The sequence below is a fragment of the Paramormyrops kingsleyae genome, chromosome 22 (genome assembly GCF_048594095.1).
Source record: "Paramormyrops kingsleyae isolate MSU_618 chromosome 22, PKINGS_0.4, whole genome shotgun sequence".
In the NCBI taxonomy this organism is placed as follows: Eukaryota; Metazoa; Chordata; class Actinopteri; order Osteoglossiformes; family Mormyridae; genus Paramormyrops; species Paramormyrops kingsleyae.
Window position 1 is genome coordinate 13,906,166 of NC_132818.1, and position 14,621 is coordinate 13,920,786.

The following is a 14,621-nucleotide window of genomic DNA, read 5'->3' on the forward strand; positions in this document are numbered from 1 at the left end:
TCTGTCGCCCTTAGCCCTTAGGCACTATTCCAAAGCCTTGTCACTCCAAGCCCATTTGCCCGTGTGTTTTGTTTAATCACCTGAATGGGCAGTAATCCTCCCCTATTTGAAGTCTGTCCTGTGCCAATAATGGTGATGCAACAGGAGGCCAGTGAAAGTGACACTTTCCATGAAGATGGTGCCACAGAGGCTGAAGAGCACAGAAAGAAGGACAGGAGGCTGTCAGGCCTCCTGTATCACTGGAAGGGCACCTACGTGATGCATGATCCTCAAACTGCCACACCACGATGGACGTTGGTGTTTATGTATGACCAGGTGTCAAACAGAAATAAATAAGACTTTAAAACCTAGATTAGCTGATTATCTGTTGCTTGTTGGTCATGCGCTGGTCTATCTACTAGAGGTGGGGATTTGAGTCACTAACTCTGGGACTGGAGTCACTAATTTGATGGCTTGTGAGTCGACTCGGCAAAACTGATGGAAAGACTTGGATTTGATTTGGATTTGATGGCAAATACGTGAAAATTGGACCCGACTTGGACCATATGACTTTATATGGGGTTATAGTCCCCATCTGGATACCATAACGTTCATTTTATAATTTCAATGTATATTAATTCTCTTCTGTCTGCATTTTCAATTGGCTGAATGCAATGTCTCCTGAGACAGTTTTTTGAAAGATGAATTACTCACATAATTGGACATATATTTTATTTTACATACATCAAGGATTTCTGAAATTATATATATATATATATATATATATATATATATATATATATATATATATATATATATATATATATATATATTACTGCCTGAAGTAGTAATAGTAGAATTATTTTTGTGGTAACTCTGTTATTACTACTTACTTTTATGTATGCGTGTGCATGTAACTTGGGAAGTCGTGGCGTGCACCGGAAATTAGGGCTCCCCCAAAAAACACTGTGTAATTCAATCCCTGATTAAGAGTCTACTACTACATTATTTGTGCCCGCTTAAGTAGAGTGTTATCTTAAGTTCAAATGGAATTATTTTCAATGGTATTTTTTTTGTTTTGCAAACCTGTAACAGGTTATAGAGTTTGTGACTGCAGTGGGAGTTTCTGGTTCCGAGGAGGATCCGAGCATAGCTGTCATCCCCCCTCCCCAGCTACTGAAGAGCGGCCTCCCATGCAGACTGACTGCTTGTCGTTGCCAGTGGAAAGTTTATTTTTGATCAACACCCCCGATTTTGGCCCGTGGGCTATTTTTAAAGCATGTTTTGCTTCCCAAACATTGTTCTGCCCACTGAAGGTAACAGTGACTGACTGCGAATTGAATGTTATCTCCCATTCTAGAAATGACAGCTCCTTTGTGCAGCGGGAATTACCAGATGGGGAAGCCCGTGTCGTGTCGTATGGGCGGATTGGCGTGCTGGTCTCCAGGAAGGCCAGCATGTTCCGAAGTGACAGAAGTGATCCATTGGCTGTTCAGCGCTATGTAAGGTGCAGAGAGAGGTCCTGACATTACCCATCCTTATCAGTCATTTAGAATATAAAACTCTGGAAAGAGGCAACAGCAAAATTTTCTATTTCACTCATCTCTCAAATTATGGGTAGGCGTCTGTGTAAAATATGCATTTTTTTTGCAAACTCCAACTTGGCTCTTCGTTCTTGGCTCTTCGTTCTTGGCTCTTCGTTCTTGGCTCTTCGTTCCTGGCACTTCATTCCTGGCTCTTCATTCCTGTTTCTCATTGATGAAGAGTATCTTCCTTGCTTTATGGGTCCTGCTTCTAGGAGCCTGTTATGAACTGTCCTAGCAGTGCACTTCACACCACTTAATGTTTCCCATTCTTTTTGAAGGTCACTTGAGGTCATTCTCCAATTTATGAGGCACTGCCAGATAAGTTGATGCTCATCTCTGGCATTAGGAAGTCGCTTCTTCCCTTTACCAGGCTGTTTTTTTGTTACTGCCAATGTCTTCTGCTTCACCTTGTTCTTGTGTACCGCTGTCTTAGAAACTTTGAGCCTGGAAGCAACCTGCTGCTCAGCGGCCAGCAGAAAAATGCTATTTTTTTTTAAACATAGAATGGTCTCTTAATTTTTTTCTGGAGCTGTATGCTTCCTTAGCAGTATCTAGGATGACTAACTTCTGATTCACAGCTTACCTTGCCTTGAAATTTAACCAGATTCAGAGACCTTCACTGATCTATGATGCAAACCGAAGGACATCGGGGTGAGACTGATCAGTCTCAATGCTATAATCAGGACAAACGATTCATGTTCATGTCAGAGAACCAGCAAAACCAGGTACCTGTCTGGCTTTGTGATACAGTTGCATCTGACAAGCAGGGACGGATTATGGGTTGTGTGGGCCCCTGGGCAAAACGTTCGCGAGGGCCCCCCCCCCCCCACCACCACCACCACCACCACCACCAGCACCACCACCACAACCACCACAATTCAAGGGCCCTTGGCAGCCAAACGTCCTCCCTCCATGTTTCCATCAGAGGCCCTATATGGTCAGGGGCCCTTGTAGGCAGAGGATCAAAGAATGTAGGCCCTCTAAAATAGACAAACGAAAATACATTGTTGATAAGCGTTGCAAATTGTTTTGGGCTAGGGGCCCCATGGGCCCCCTGCACCCCAAGGGCCCCTGGGCAGCGGCCCCGCTGGCCCGGTCCGTAATCCGTCCCTGCTGACAAGGACAGGAGGTGGCAAAGTAATTCAGAGCAGACACTTCTAACCTAAATTCTTGGCCTTATTGTAGTAGCCATGAGAGATATACTTAACCTAAATTGTTCCAGTAAGAATATTGCTGCATAATTTTTGGATAAAGGCATAATATGTCACCAAAGGAACTTCACGTAAATACTGTTTTACACCGGGCTGCTTGGAAACTGAGCATAACATTTAATCCCCCACGAAGCTTTGGGCAGGTGTACAGATCATGGAATGTTGATCTCTGTGTTTGAGACCTTCAACGCCCCCAAATCTCCTGGGGGCCTGAGCATTTCTCCCATCTGCACTCTGGTCTCAACCTGATACATAAGTCAGCTAAGTAAACTGTGAGCTAATAAGCAGGCCTTATCACAATGCAAATATACATAAATGTATTAAAGCCAATTATCAGCTTTTGGGGAGAAATATGGATGTAAACATGTTAGACTGGGTGTTTGCATGGGGTACCCCTAAAATATCTTATGCTGGCAAATTTTTTTCCCCAAGGTCAGAATTAGGGTCACAGTACAAGGTTGTTTAGCGCTGCAGCAAAGCACAGCTTCTCTGAGGGTTCACAAAAGATGGCCGTTCCTGCAGCAATCATAATCTTCAAGTGCAGTGGGTAAACGTCAGCACGCCGCAGAGCACGTGAGGTGAGCTTTTGTCACTGGAGGCAAAGGTTTATTTTTCATTTAGCTGTCCTGCCAGTGGTGTTTTTATTCCTGTTTGGCGGCACGTGATGTAATATATATTTGCTTTCCCAGGCTTGAGAGGAAACACCTCCCCCCCCCCTCTGAATCACATCCTGCATCATGACCAGCTAACGACAGCCGGCGTCTGGGTGGGACATGCCCTGGATCGGAAGGTCACAGGTTGCGGGAAGGGGAGCAGGTGCTGTGGTTTTAAGCAACGTGACTTAAGGCTAATACCTCAAAGCTGCATTGCTTCGGTAAACATTTGGCAGCACCAGCTACGGAAGATTGGTTACCTGCCTGCCAAGCTAATACTGACACCCAGGCCAACACGTGTTTTATATTTTATCTCTACCTGGGTAAAACCACGTGCTTAAGAAAGCTTCCCTGATTGGGTGAATTTTCCCTGAACTTGATTATTTTACATCTTTAGCATATCAGCCCCTCAGCTGTCATATTGCATAATCCATCATCTAACCACTTATCCTGGTCAGGGTTGGGGAAATATTAAAGAATATATAACCAGACAATGAACTCAAATCGGTGCCCCCTAGCTATTGGGTAAAACTGCAAATGTTTTATACCTGCTTGGTTGGTCAGCAAGTGTGGCCGCACAGAGGCACAATCCTTTGTCCGCTTCATATTAATAAACTGGGGACATTCCCACAATGCCTTGCAGTCACGTGACGAACGTTTCACTCCAAAAAATAAGAACATAACTATACAAACGAGAGGAGGCCATTCGGCCCATCAAGCTCGCTTGGGGAGAACTTAACTAATGGCTCAGAGTTGTTAAAATCTTATCTAGCTCTGATTTAAAGGAACCCAAGGATTCAGCTTGCACTATGTTATCAGGAAGACTATTCCATACTCTGACTACACGATGTGTAAAGAAGTGCTTCCTTAAATCCAGTTTGAAATGTTCTCCCGCTAATTTTCACCTAAGGCCACGAGTTCTTGTATTTGAAAGAATGCTGAAGTAACTATTCGGTTGAACAGCATCCAAACCTGTTAGAATCTTATAGACCTGGATCATGTCCCCCCTCAGTCTCCTTTGCTTGAGGCTGAACAGATTTAGCTCAACTAACCTTTCCTCGTATGACATTCCTCTAAGACCAGGAATCATTCTTGTGGCCCTACGCTGCACCTTTTCTAAGGCCGCAATGTCCATTTTAAGATATGGTGACCAAACCTGCACACAATATTCTAGGTGAGGTCTCACCAAGGAATTGTATAATCTTAGCATTACCTCCCTTGACTTAAACTCCACACACCTGGAGATATACCCCAACATCCTATTGGCCTTTTTTATTGCTTCCCCGCACTGGCGAGAATGAGACATGGAAGCATCAACATACACACCAAGGTCTTTCTCATAATCAGCTACCTTTATTTCAGTAGGTCCCATAAAATACCTGTACTTTATATTTCTGCTCCCTACATGGAGTACCTTGCTAAATTTAAATGTTAAATTTCATCTGCCAGGTATCGGCCCAGTCACTAATTAAATCAAGATCCCGCTGTAGCTGCTGAGCTGCTAGTTCAGTATCTGCTACACCACCCACCTTGGTGTCATCTGCAAATTTCACCAGTTTACTGTATATATTGGTGTCTATATCATTTATGTAAATTAGGAACAATAGTGGTCCTAAAATTGAACCCTGCGGTACCCCACTATGAACGCAGGCCCACTGTGACATTGTGCCTCTAATAACTACTCGCTGCTTCCTATCTGTTAACCAGTTATCAATCCAGGTCGCTACAGTTCCTAAAATACCTGTCACTTTTAAGTAAGAGCCTCTTGTGGGGGACAACATCAAAAGCCTTTTGGAAATCTAAGTAGATGACGTCATATGCCTTCTTATCATCAACTTCCTGAGTAGCTTCCTCAAAAAACTCAAACACATTTGTTAAACAGGATCTACCTCTCCGAAATCCATGCTGGCTATCCCTCAAAATGTTATTTGAGTCCAGGTAATCTACCATTTTCTCTTTGATTATAGCCTCCATAACTTTGCCAGTTATACAAGTTAGACTGATTGGCCTATAGTTTGACAAATTACTTCTATCCCCTTTTTTGAAAATGGGCGTTACGTTGGCATGCCTTGGCAATGCTTCCTCTTAGAGGCAGAAATGTGTCAGGCAGCACAAGAGGACAAAATGATATTAAAATGATATTAAGTACAAATCATAAAAAACGACCTGTGTAGTTCTTAATATAACCCCCAGAGGTCCCGGTGTCCTCGGCAGAAATAATCGACTCGGGAAAGCGCGTGTACGGACTTGATTGTGGGTGTGAGTCCTAAGCAAACGTCACCAGCCAATTAGAATGAGGTGTTGGAGTCACACTCCGCCTGGTCCGGGATTCATAGCATAGTTGCAAGTCACCAGTTTATTCTCTGACAGATTATAATCAGGCAGCGACTATCTGACATACATTCAGCATGTACAGCAAGAAGCTCGAACCATAGTTGTCGGCTCTGTCTCTTTATAGTCCCTCCGGGGTGTGTCCCCCCCCCTTCTCTGTACTTTTCCATCTACCTGACTACCACATATTTTGACATTTGCTCTAGTTAGTCAGTGAGTACATGTCCCCCCCCCCCCCCTTTATGTTAAGCAAAAGTTAAAATAAGTATCGCTTATATGATGTGTTCCTGTTTTCCAGCTGTCTGGGACGAGGTCACCCTGACCTGCTCGCACACTGTCAGTTCCTGATTTCTCCCAACTGTTTGGGGCGAGATCACCCCATCCCGCCGGCCCACTATCGGTTCCTGTGTCTGTTAGCTGCATTATTTTAAAGCTGCATTATTATTTTGGAAGCTGCATTATTTTAGAATTAACCCCTCAGAGGCTATTCCTCCATGTAGATGTTTACATAGGTTAAAGTGATAAAATGGAAGAAGGGCATTTTTTAATCAAGGTGACTGTGTATTTTAGGTATCCAGTATGTATTTTTCAGCGTTCTGAGACACAAAGACTGGCATTAAGGCAAATGGCGCTGAGTAACTATTAACACACGTTAAGCATGGCGTGACTCATCACTGCCAGTAGGGGGAGCAATACGAACGTAACATTGCTGAAACAGTGTTTCCTTCAATCACTGTCCTCCATTGCTGTAGCTTAAAGTAGACCCCCCAAACCACACACCATCCATTTTCCAAACCACTTATCCTTCTGGGTCGCTGGGGGTCCGGAGCCTATCCCGGATGCTATGGGCACGAGGCAGGGAACAACTCAGGATGGGGTGCCAGCCCATCGTAGGGCACACTCACAAATCTATGGGCAATTTAATAACTCCAATTAGCCTCAGCATGTCTTTGGACTGAGGGGGGGGGGAACTGGAGTAGCCGGAGGAAACCCCACGAGAACATGCAAACTCCACACATGTAACCTAGGTTGAGACTCGAATCCAACAATGCTAACCACTGGACCACCATGCCACCCCCCCCCCCCCCTCTCTCTTTCTCTCTCTCTCTCTCTCTCTGTCTCTCTCTCTCTCTCTCACACACACACACACACACACACACACATACACACACAGACAGGGCCGTACTGGGAACAGACTTAGGTCTGTTCTAGAGGCTTCTGAAAGAATTCTCTTAAAAAAAGGTTGTCTAAGTCAATTAATTCAATTCACGAGTTGAATTTACAGGTCAAATGTGCTCTTTTTACAAATTAAGTTGATTTTTTAGGTTTTTGTAAACTATTGTGGAATGATAGACTATGTATTTAAATGTATGTATGATGGTATGTATTTAACTGACGGAAGCTGCATACTGATGAGGTTTGTACATCGAGCAAAGTCAAATGCTGCCCCCTGCTGATAACTACAGAAATACACAAGCCGCCTTCGCCTAGCAGCTCAATAAAACGTCTTTCTTTACCACAGCAGCGGTCTCCCAACCATTTTTACAGTGCAACCTACTTTACAAAGTAAAATATTTCTGCTGTTGGTTTCAATTAAATTTCGATACTGATGAACACAACCGGAATTGACCTTTCGCTGAAGGTAAAAAAAAAGTTAGACCTTGACATTGATGGATAAACATTTTATGAACTTGTGTGCCCAAATAATATTTCAATGAACTGTCGTTTTTCATTGATATAATCTATATTTTATATTTATCTTTTATTTGCTCAATGAACTAAACCAGGAAAAATAAACCAATTGATGAGGAATTTGTAATATTGTTAAACTGTTCTATTGCAATCAAAATATATAAATTATATGTCAAGTTTGTTTTAAAAGCATTGAAATTATCATAAATAACTGCAATGTGAAAATAAAGCTTACCGTAAGTTTTTTTTCAAATATATACAACCCCTGGCAAAAATGATGGAATCATTACACTTAGAGGATGCTTTTTTTACTTCGTAACAAATAAAATAATTACAGATATAACATGAAACACTTTTTGTTTGATACAGTAGCTTAACATTCTGGCTACGTGAAATGTATCTCTAACAAACTAAATAGAATTACTTATTTAATGTCTCAAAGAATTCACGCTGCTATGTAGGCCTGATGAGGAGCAACAACGTACTGATTGTTAATTTTTTAGTTTATGATTCCACATTGAATGATTACATCATTTTTTTCCTCTACTTGATCTGGACAAAATTGTTCCATTAATTAAAATAATTCAATTTGTTTAAGGTGCCGTTCATGAAGGTAGAAAGTTAAACAATTACACAAAAATCGTTTTCTGTTATATCTGTGATTTATTTGCTACAAAGTGAAAAAGCTGGGTGAACATCTTCTAAGTGCGGTGACTGCATAATTTTTGCAAGGGGTTGTACCTTTTCCTCAAGGCATCTACCGGCAACCCTATCCATGCGGAAAATAACTGGGTGACGTCATTCAAGACATGCGCACTCCAAATTACCTGGACTCCGCCCCCGTGTTCAAGTACGTCTTTGCGGTGCATGCTGGGATTGCCCGCTGGTGTCACAGTTATGGCGTCCCGTGTCCTATTCCGATGTGCTCGCGTCCTCGCCCTTAGCCGACCCTTGGTGGCGCGGTGTCCGCAGGATGCCGCTGCTGCGCTCCGGTTGGCGCGGAGGCCGCTGTCCGCTCTCTCCTGCAGTCGGCCCGAACGGCGAAGCGACCAGGCGTGGGTAAGTCCGGAATGACAGCGAAAATCCGCCGTGGCTGTGGCCTAGCAGTGCAGTTCGTTCGGTGACCTACCTGTGTCTTTCCAAAAAAAAAAATGGTTTGCAGTGTGACCTCTGCTCTTGTACTGGCGAATAAAATCAGGTACCTCAGGCATGGAGCTTAGCTGGCGTGCAAAGTACTTGCATGGTGCTCCTTTAATTGGGCGTCAAAGATAATCGTACGGGAAAATGTGTTTATATTAACAGCAGTGTAGTAGCTCTTTAGTCTTCCAAATTGCCTTTGAAAAAGCGAGGGTCTTGCATCCAGGCTCATGTCGGTAGCGTCGCATGTTGTAAGTTTGCTTGCACGCTCACTTCTTTGCAGATCTCGGGGTCTCTGGTGCAACAATGCCGACAGTACGGGGACCTGCCGCCCCTCACCCTCGAAAACATTAAGGACCGAGTTATGTACGTGCTGAAGCTCTACGACAAGATCAGTCCAGAGAAAGTAAGGGACCCGGTCTTCATTGTACTAGTTATTCCTGGAGATGTTGGATTTGCAGTGTGAAATGCTCATCTCAGCCACGGGTGCGGCATGTGCTCAGCTTCAGGTGTCTTCTCACTTCATGAAAGACCTGGGCTTGGACAGCTTGGACCAGGTGGAAATCATCATGGCCATGGAAGATGAGTTTGGTGAGCATGACGTTATCACATCTTTTTTTCGGTTGGATGATGCCTGCGTTTGTTTCTTGTCTTTTAGTTAAGTGTGTTTAAGATAGTCTTCAGGACTGACTGCAGTGGGTAGTTTTGTTAGAGCAAACTGGCTCAGGCATCCTTTCTTCCTTTATGCAAGGAGTTTGCCAGTGAACCAATAGAGCACAGTGCTGTGACTTAACACCGACATTTGTCCTTTGTGTGTGTGATGTGCAGGGTTTGAGATCCCCGATGCAGAAGCAGAAAAGCTGATGACTCCGGAAGAGATCGTACAGTACATAGCCAACAAGAAGGATGTTTACGAGTAAGCGTAGCTCGAAGGGCCATCTTGACCTGTCCAGCACTGGGTGTCCCAGGAAGCATGGGAATCCAAAGATGAATAAACTAACCCAGAAATATGTAGAGTTGGCTGTCGCAGATTTTTTTTTTAATGATCTTGCCCCACCTTCCCACAGGTAAACCCAGCCCCTCATATGTCCCAAGATTTCATGAAGACAAGGATTTTGTTTCTCCTTGCATTTAAACGATGCCCTGTCTCTTCCTTTGTGCTGATGGCTAGTGTGAAATGCCTCATCTCTTGTACACACTGTATTTAATTGTAAGAAATGTCCAAGGTATTGTTTGGTTGGAGAATTAAACTGGTTCGATATGCTTTTTTTCCCTGGTTTTTACTGCCTTCCCTCTCCTGATGGGAAGTAATCAGCTCTACACTAGAGGATTTTTCAATAAAGTAGGTAAGATCAAAGGCTAGTGGCTGTATTGTGTATCAGCACTCTTTTTGCCAGTAGAGTATAGAATTGTGAAATCCAGTTACTGTACATGAACCAGAACAATCTGCGCTAGATTACTCAATTTTTGCAGCAGTCACAAATGGTGCATTCAAACACAACCAGTAATTAATGTACAGTGTGGACATGAGGCAGGGAAACTGCAGTTTTAGGCATCTATACAATCTTAATTTACCATTTTCTGTGCCAGTGCTGCTTGCATGGAAAAGGCCATGGGCTATTAGAGCTGTAGTCCCTAACATACCTTTACCAGAGTGAGCTGTGCTGGAATTTGTGTCACGATCACTTAACTTTGGCAAGAAAGAACAAACGAAAGGGAAAATGTTCCCTTATTGGTTTTATTGTGGGTTTGCACCAAATTTCTACAGCTTGATATTTGGACACAGATCAGCATTGACCTCTACAAACAGTTCAGTCTAATAGCATAGTCAAAGACTGGACATCTAAGCTAAATTGTCTTACATGTTCATTAAAGGGCACTAAAAACGAAACAAGCAACAAAAAGGGCCGGGGGGGGGGGGGGGTAAGACAGTATAAGTGGAAACATTCATCACACAGCTGAGTTTCTACCTTGCATGAGACACTCTTTAGTCAATTTATGCCTTTACAAATAAGGATTGTCCTTCAAAAAGTGCAGTTCCCCCAGGATAAAATTCTCAGATACCACCCCACCCCAGGAAGACACACCAGCGTAAAAGGTACTTCCTGTTAAATTAAGTCTGTAAAATACATTGGTTCTATACATTTATTAAACAGTCTATTAAAGCAGTGTGCATAAGACCAGTGAGTAAGCAAACGTAATTTGATATACTGCATCTTTATATATAAAAATTTGGATTTCCACAACCCGCTTGACTTGGGGGGGGGAGGGGGGGATAGATAAATTAAAAATGCTCCTTATGCTACAACTGGCCAATATTTTCACCACACGCAGATCAATAATGGCACAATATTCAATGATGCCTGACTCATAGCTCCAGTTTGTACTGAAGGTCTGAGCACATAGAGCAAACAGACTGGGCAGAGAGGCCTTTAACTTCACACTGCATAGACTTAGAACGTCCCTCGTTACGGAGGCTGACTCTACAAAGCAACATTTGTGTATTTCTTTATGCTGGTTTTGCTAAAGCTTTTTTTGGGGTTCAGAATAAGACAGCAATGATCACAGTATGTAAAGTCGATTGCTTAGCACATTGTAAAAGATTAGGGACTGTTGAAAAAGACAAGGGTGTACTTCTCACAAATATATATATATATATTATATATATAAAAAAAACAAAAACAATGACATTCTCCGATTACAAAAAGCTGAAAGTCAGATACACCCCGTCCACCTGGCTCCGGGGCACGGAGGATTGGTTAGCGATTGCATGTGTTTTACCTCCGAACGGCCATCTTCAGCTGACACTGAGCAAACATTGTCCAGCTTTTATGAGTAGTAGTATAAATCGACCCCCCCACCCCACAATTTGGCATGACAACAAGTTCTCACATATCCTCTGTGGGTTCTGTTATACAATTTAAAAAAAGAAAGAAAAACACAAAAGCTCTAGATAGGTAAACATGGGCTGAACATGAAGTTTACAGAAAGCCAGAAGGCAAGAAGTAGGCAGGAGCCACTGGCTTTTCCTCAAACTCCAGCACGTTATGGACAAGCAGCAATCTGGGAGAAGGGAGACAGTCCAGGGGTCTGTGATGCCGAGCCAACTCAGGATCAGAGCGAGGTGTGACCCGTGGACACACACACACACACACACACACACTCTAAAGCTTAAAGAATAGGTATATCCACACACACACAGAGCTCCCCTGGGCACAAGACACTCTACAAGATTGGGGGGGGGGGGGGAGGGGGGGGTTATCCCCATATTCGTTAAAGAGAGTAAATGGGCATTTGCTTCTTAGTAGTAATGGGAGTCATGAACAAGGACAAACACAAAACAAGAAACAACCCACAGAAGAGCACGAGTCGAAGTGGTAAAAGCAGATGAGGCCTGAATGCTCAACACGTTACGCGAGAGACCCGGGAGGACAGACTAAGGACAGACGGCAGAGCCTGGGAAGGCTGGCCACCTCCCCGCGACTGTGCCCGTCTATTCAGGAGCACACAAATACAGTACGATGTGGCTCGTTCCACATAAACACCAAGTGCAAATCCAAGGCTTTGTCCGTCTCACCCCTTCCACCCTGGTTAGTACGATCCACTTCAGGACAGAGTAATGCAGAACCCAGAATTAATTATGATTCATTTAATGTTTCAATACTGGCATGCAACTACAAAGTCTGGGTAATACTCAAGGTTCTGTAAAACGGCTAGCCGGTCGTAACAACTTAAAACCAAAATGAGAATGTTTTTAAATAATGTAGCAATTAAAAGAAAAAACTGGGGCACTGACATTTAAGGTCCATGGTTCAGCTTAATACATATTCCTCCTTTGTGAAGCACCTGAATGTGTGCATCACAGTAACTAAACCAATATTGCAAGTATCGTCTGTTGAGTCTTCTATGTACACTATTTAAAATGCGTCTAGTCATACTACGAGCGATAGATTACATTCACCACTGTTAGCCTACTGCCGTCTCTCAGCTACAGGCCAGGTATCTCGAAGTAGCCTTACCGACAAGGTACCGGAGCAGCCGAAAAACACGAGGCGGCGTCAATATGGGTAAGGACCGACCTGCAGACGTTACAATCATTCTATCTGTAAACAGTTAAAAGCCACTTGACAATTCGAATCAAGGCAATGAAATGCGATAGACTTCTGTGTTACCCAAAATGTAAAAAATAGAAAAAAAAAAAAACTTTTGGAGAACACCTTTGTCGCAAGGACAGTGAGAACTGCACACGGCGCATTGAGGTGCCATGACAAGCGCGATTCTGTACGCCGGCTACTTGGCTACAGGATGCATAGTTGTCGGACCGTGTCCGACAGTCACAAAGGGCGAGAAGTGGGGCGGCAGCTGATCTCGCCGAGCCATCGCCAGACAGTAAAAAGACAGCATGTCGGAGAGCAGTATATGGGACAGATCCGGCTTAAAGCAATTATTTGGCGGAAAAAAAAAAAAACTCAAACACACACGCGCGTATATATGCACGCGCGCACACACACTCTACAGGGCTATACATCATGTCAGTGCTAAAAGTTGGATTATCCTACAAGGAGTTTCCGCAGGGAATCTGTGCATTTCCTGAGATCCATGCTCATAAATTTAGCAGACGAGAGGAATAGATTAACACAAGAGGAGGAAGGTAAGGAAGGTGGGGAAATCTCCCCCCCCCACACACACAGACACACACACACAAATGGCCGAACACTGATTAGTATTCCCAGAGATAGAAGGCTTTGTCTTCATCCTCACTTTTTTTTTTTTTTTTTACTTTATAGATTTTGTTGTTTTTTTTTAAGTTTTTGCATTATTTGATTTTTTTTAAACTTTAAAACGAAGGAAGAGCAAACACTTTCCCTCTCATAGGAGTCTGTAAACAAGAGGGCCCAAGAAGGGCCCCCCAAATCAATATGAAAAGCCTGCCCCAATAGTGCCATCCCCCCCACCCCCAGTCATGTGGCTACAGTTCACGTTGCAGAGCTAAATTCTTTAGTTCAAACACAAAACTGGTGCAATACTTACTCCTCGATAGCAGGTAATCCTATGTCAGCATTTTGATCGTGAAACTCCACAATACCACAATAAAGGTAGGGCGTACGTCAAGGCATAGTACAGCGTACACTTTTTTTTTTTTTTTAAAGAACATCCTTGAGTAAACGACTATGCAGGAGCGGACGGCCCCCTCAATATTGCAGATTATACAGAAAACCCACATTCAGTGCAAAGTTAAAAGCTCGTTCTCCATCATCAGCAAAAAAACGCAACACGCAAAAAAAAAAAAATGGAATTCAAATTAACACGAAAGAACAAACAAACATTAACTGAACTCGTCTGAAGCCTTTTTCCACACATGAAGAGCACTACCTGGAAGTGGAAATGTATTCTTTCACATTATAATATTGGCCTGCATGATTCAAGTATTGAAACTGATATGTTTTGGGCTAAAACAAAGTGGAAAAGATGTGTAGAAAAGCGTAACTTTTTCTCTCTCCACAGGGGGACCCCACCATCTTGTAGCTGGGAGGGGGATGGGTTAGGGTTGAACTAGTGCCATTGGTCGCATTTGTAACGCTATTATCTTAGCATCGTTGTTATTGTTATGGTTAATAGTTGTTAACGCCGAGGTCACAGTTCTATGTCACATAGTGTCCCCACCCCCTGCCAGGTGGTCAACGGGGAGGAAGGAGCTGAGGGGGGAGGGGCTAGCCACCCCCCGGCTCTCACCTTCCCCGGAGTTCCCCCACAGGCTAGCGGAATAGGTCGGAGCCCCCCAGAGGGAGGAGCCCTGGAGGTCCCCAGTGGTGCTCCAGTGGCCGGCATCAGAGCGGCCGGGGAAGGCGTGGGCACCGTCCATGGGGCCGGCTCGGGGCGTGGGAGGGGCACCCAGGGCCTGCCAGCCGGGTGAGGCAGCCATGGACTGGCCTTGTGCAAAGAAACGGCTGACCTCCTCTTCACTAGCAAACTCAGCAAGAATGGTAGTGTTCCCTAAAACGCACCTGTGGGCAAGGCAGAGGTCATGTGGG

The 14,621-nt window shown here is 43.8% G+C and overlaps 2 protein-coding genes across 7 annotated transcripts in view; one reads left to right on the forward strand and one right to left on the reverse strand.

The window, feature by feature from the left end:
• Positions 1 to 8,303: 8,303 nt before the first annotated feature.
• Positions 8,304 to 9,852, forward strand: ndufab1b (NADH:ubiquinone oxidoreductase subunit AB1b). Of its 2 annotated transcripts, XM_023822030.2 has the most exons (5): positions 8,304 to 8,511; positions 8,873 to 8,995; positions 9,093 to 9,180; positions 9,418 to 9,505; positions 9,657 to 9,852. In XM_023822030.2, the coding sequence occupies exons 1-5, from the start codon at positions 8,320 to 8,322 to the stop codon at positions 9,658 to 9,660; spliced, it is 495 nt and encodes a 164-aa protein (XP_023677798.1). In that variant the 5' UTR covers positions 8,304 to 8,319; the 3' UTR covers positions 9,661 to 9,852. The 2 variants fall into 2 exon arrangements, with proteins under 2 accessions (XP_023677798.1, XP_023677800.1); XM_023822032.2 differs by having other exon boundaries at positions 8,305 to 8,511; positions 9,418 to 9,852.
• A 461-nt stretch (positions 9,853 to 10,313) lies between these two features.
• The window catches only part of LOC111849144 (trinucleotide repeat-containing gene 6A protein-like), a 41,360-nt gene continuing 37,052 nt past the window's right edge, over positions 10,314 to 14,621 (reverse strand). For all 5 annotated transcript variants that reach the window (XM_023821780.2, XM_023821778.2, XM_023821776.2 and 2 more), the window contains one exon: positions 10,314 to 14,594. In XM_023821780.2, the coding sequence (XP_023677548.2) occupies positions 14,237 to 14,594 (358 nt within the window). In that variant the 3' untranslated portion in view covers positions 10,314 to 14,236. The remainder of the gene's footprint in view (positions 14,595 to 14,621) is intronic.

Bases quoted from the DNA above. Each gene is read 5' to 3' on its own strand.
- ndufab1b (XM_023822030.2), top strand. From the start codon at position 8,320: ATGCTGGGATTGCCCGCTGGTGTCACAGTTATGGCGTCCCGTGTCCTA. The intron at 8,512-8,872 runs GTAAGTCCGGAA...ACTTCTTTGCAG, and splicing joins GGCGAAGCGACCAGGCGTGG to ATCTCGGGGTCTCTGGTGCA. The intron at 9,181-9,417 runs GTGAGCATGACG...TGTGATGTGCAG, and splicing joins GGCCATGGAAGATGAGTTTG to GGTTTGAGATCCCCGATGCA.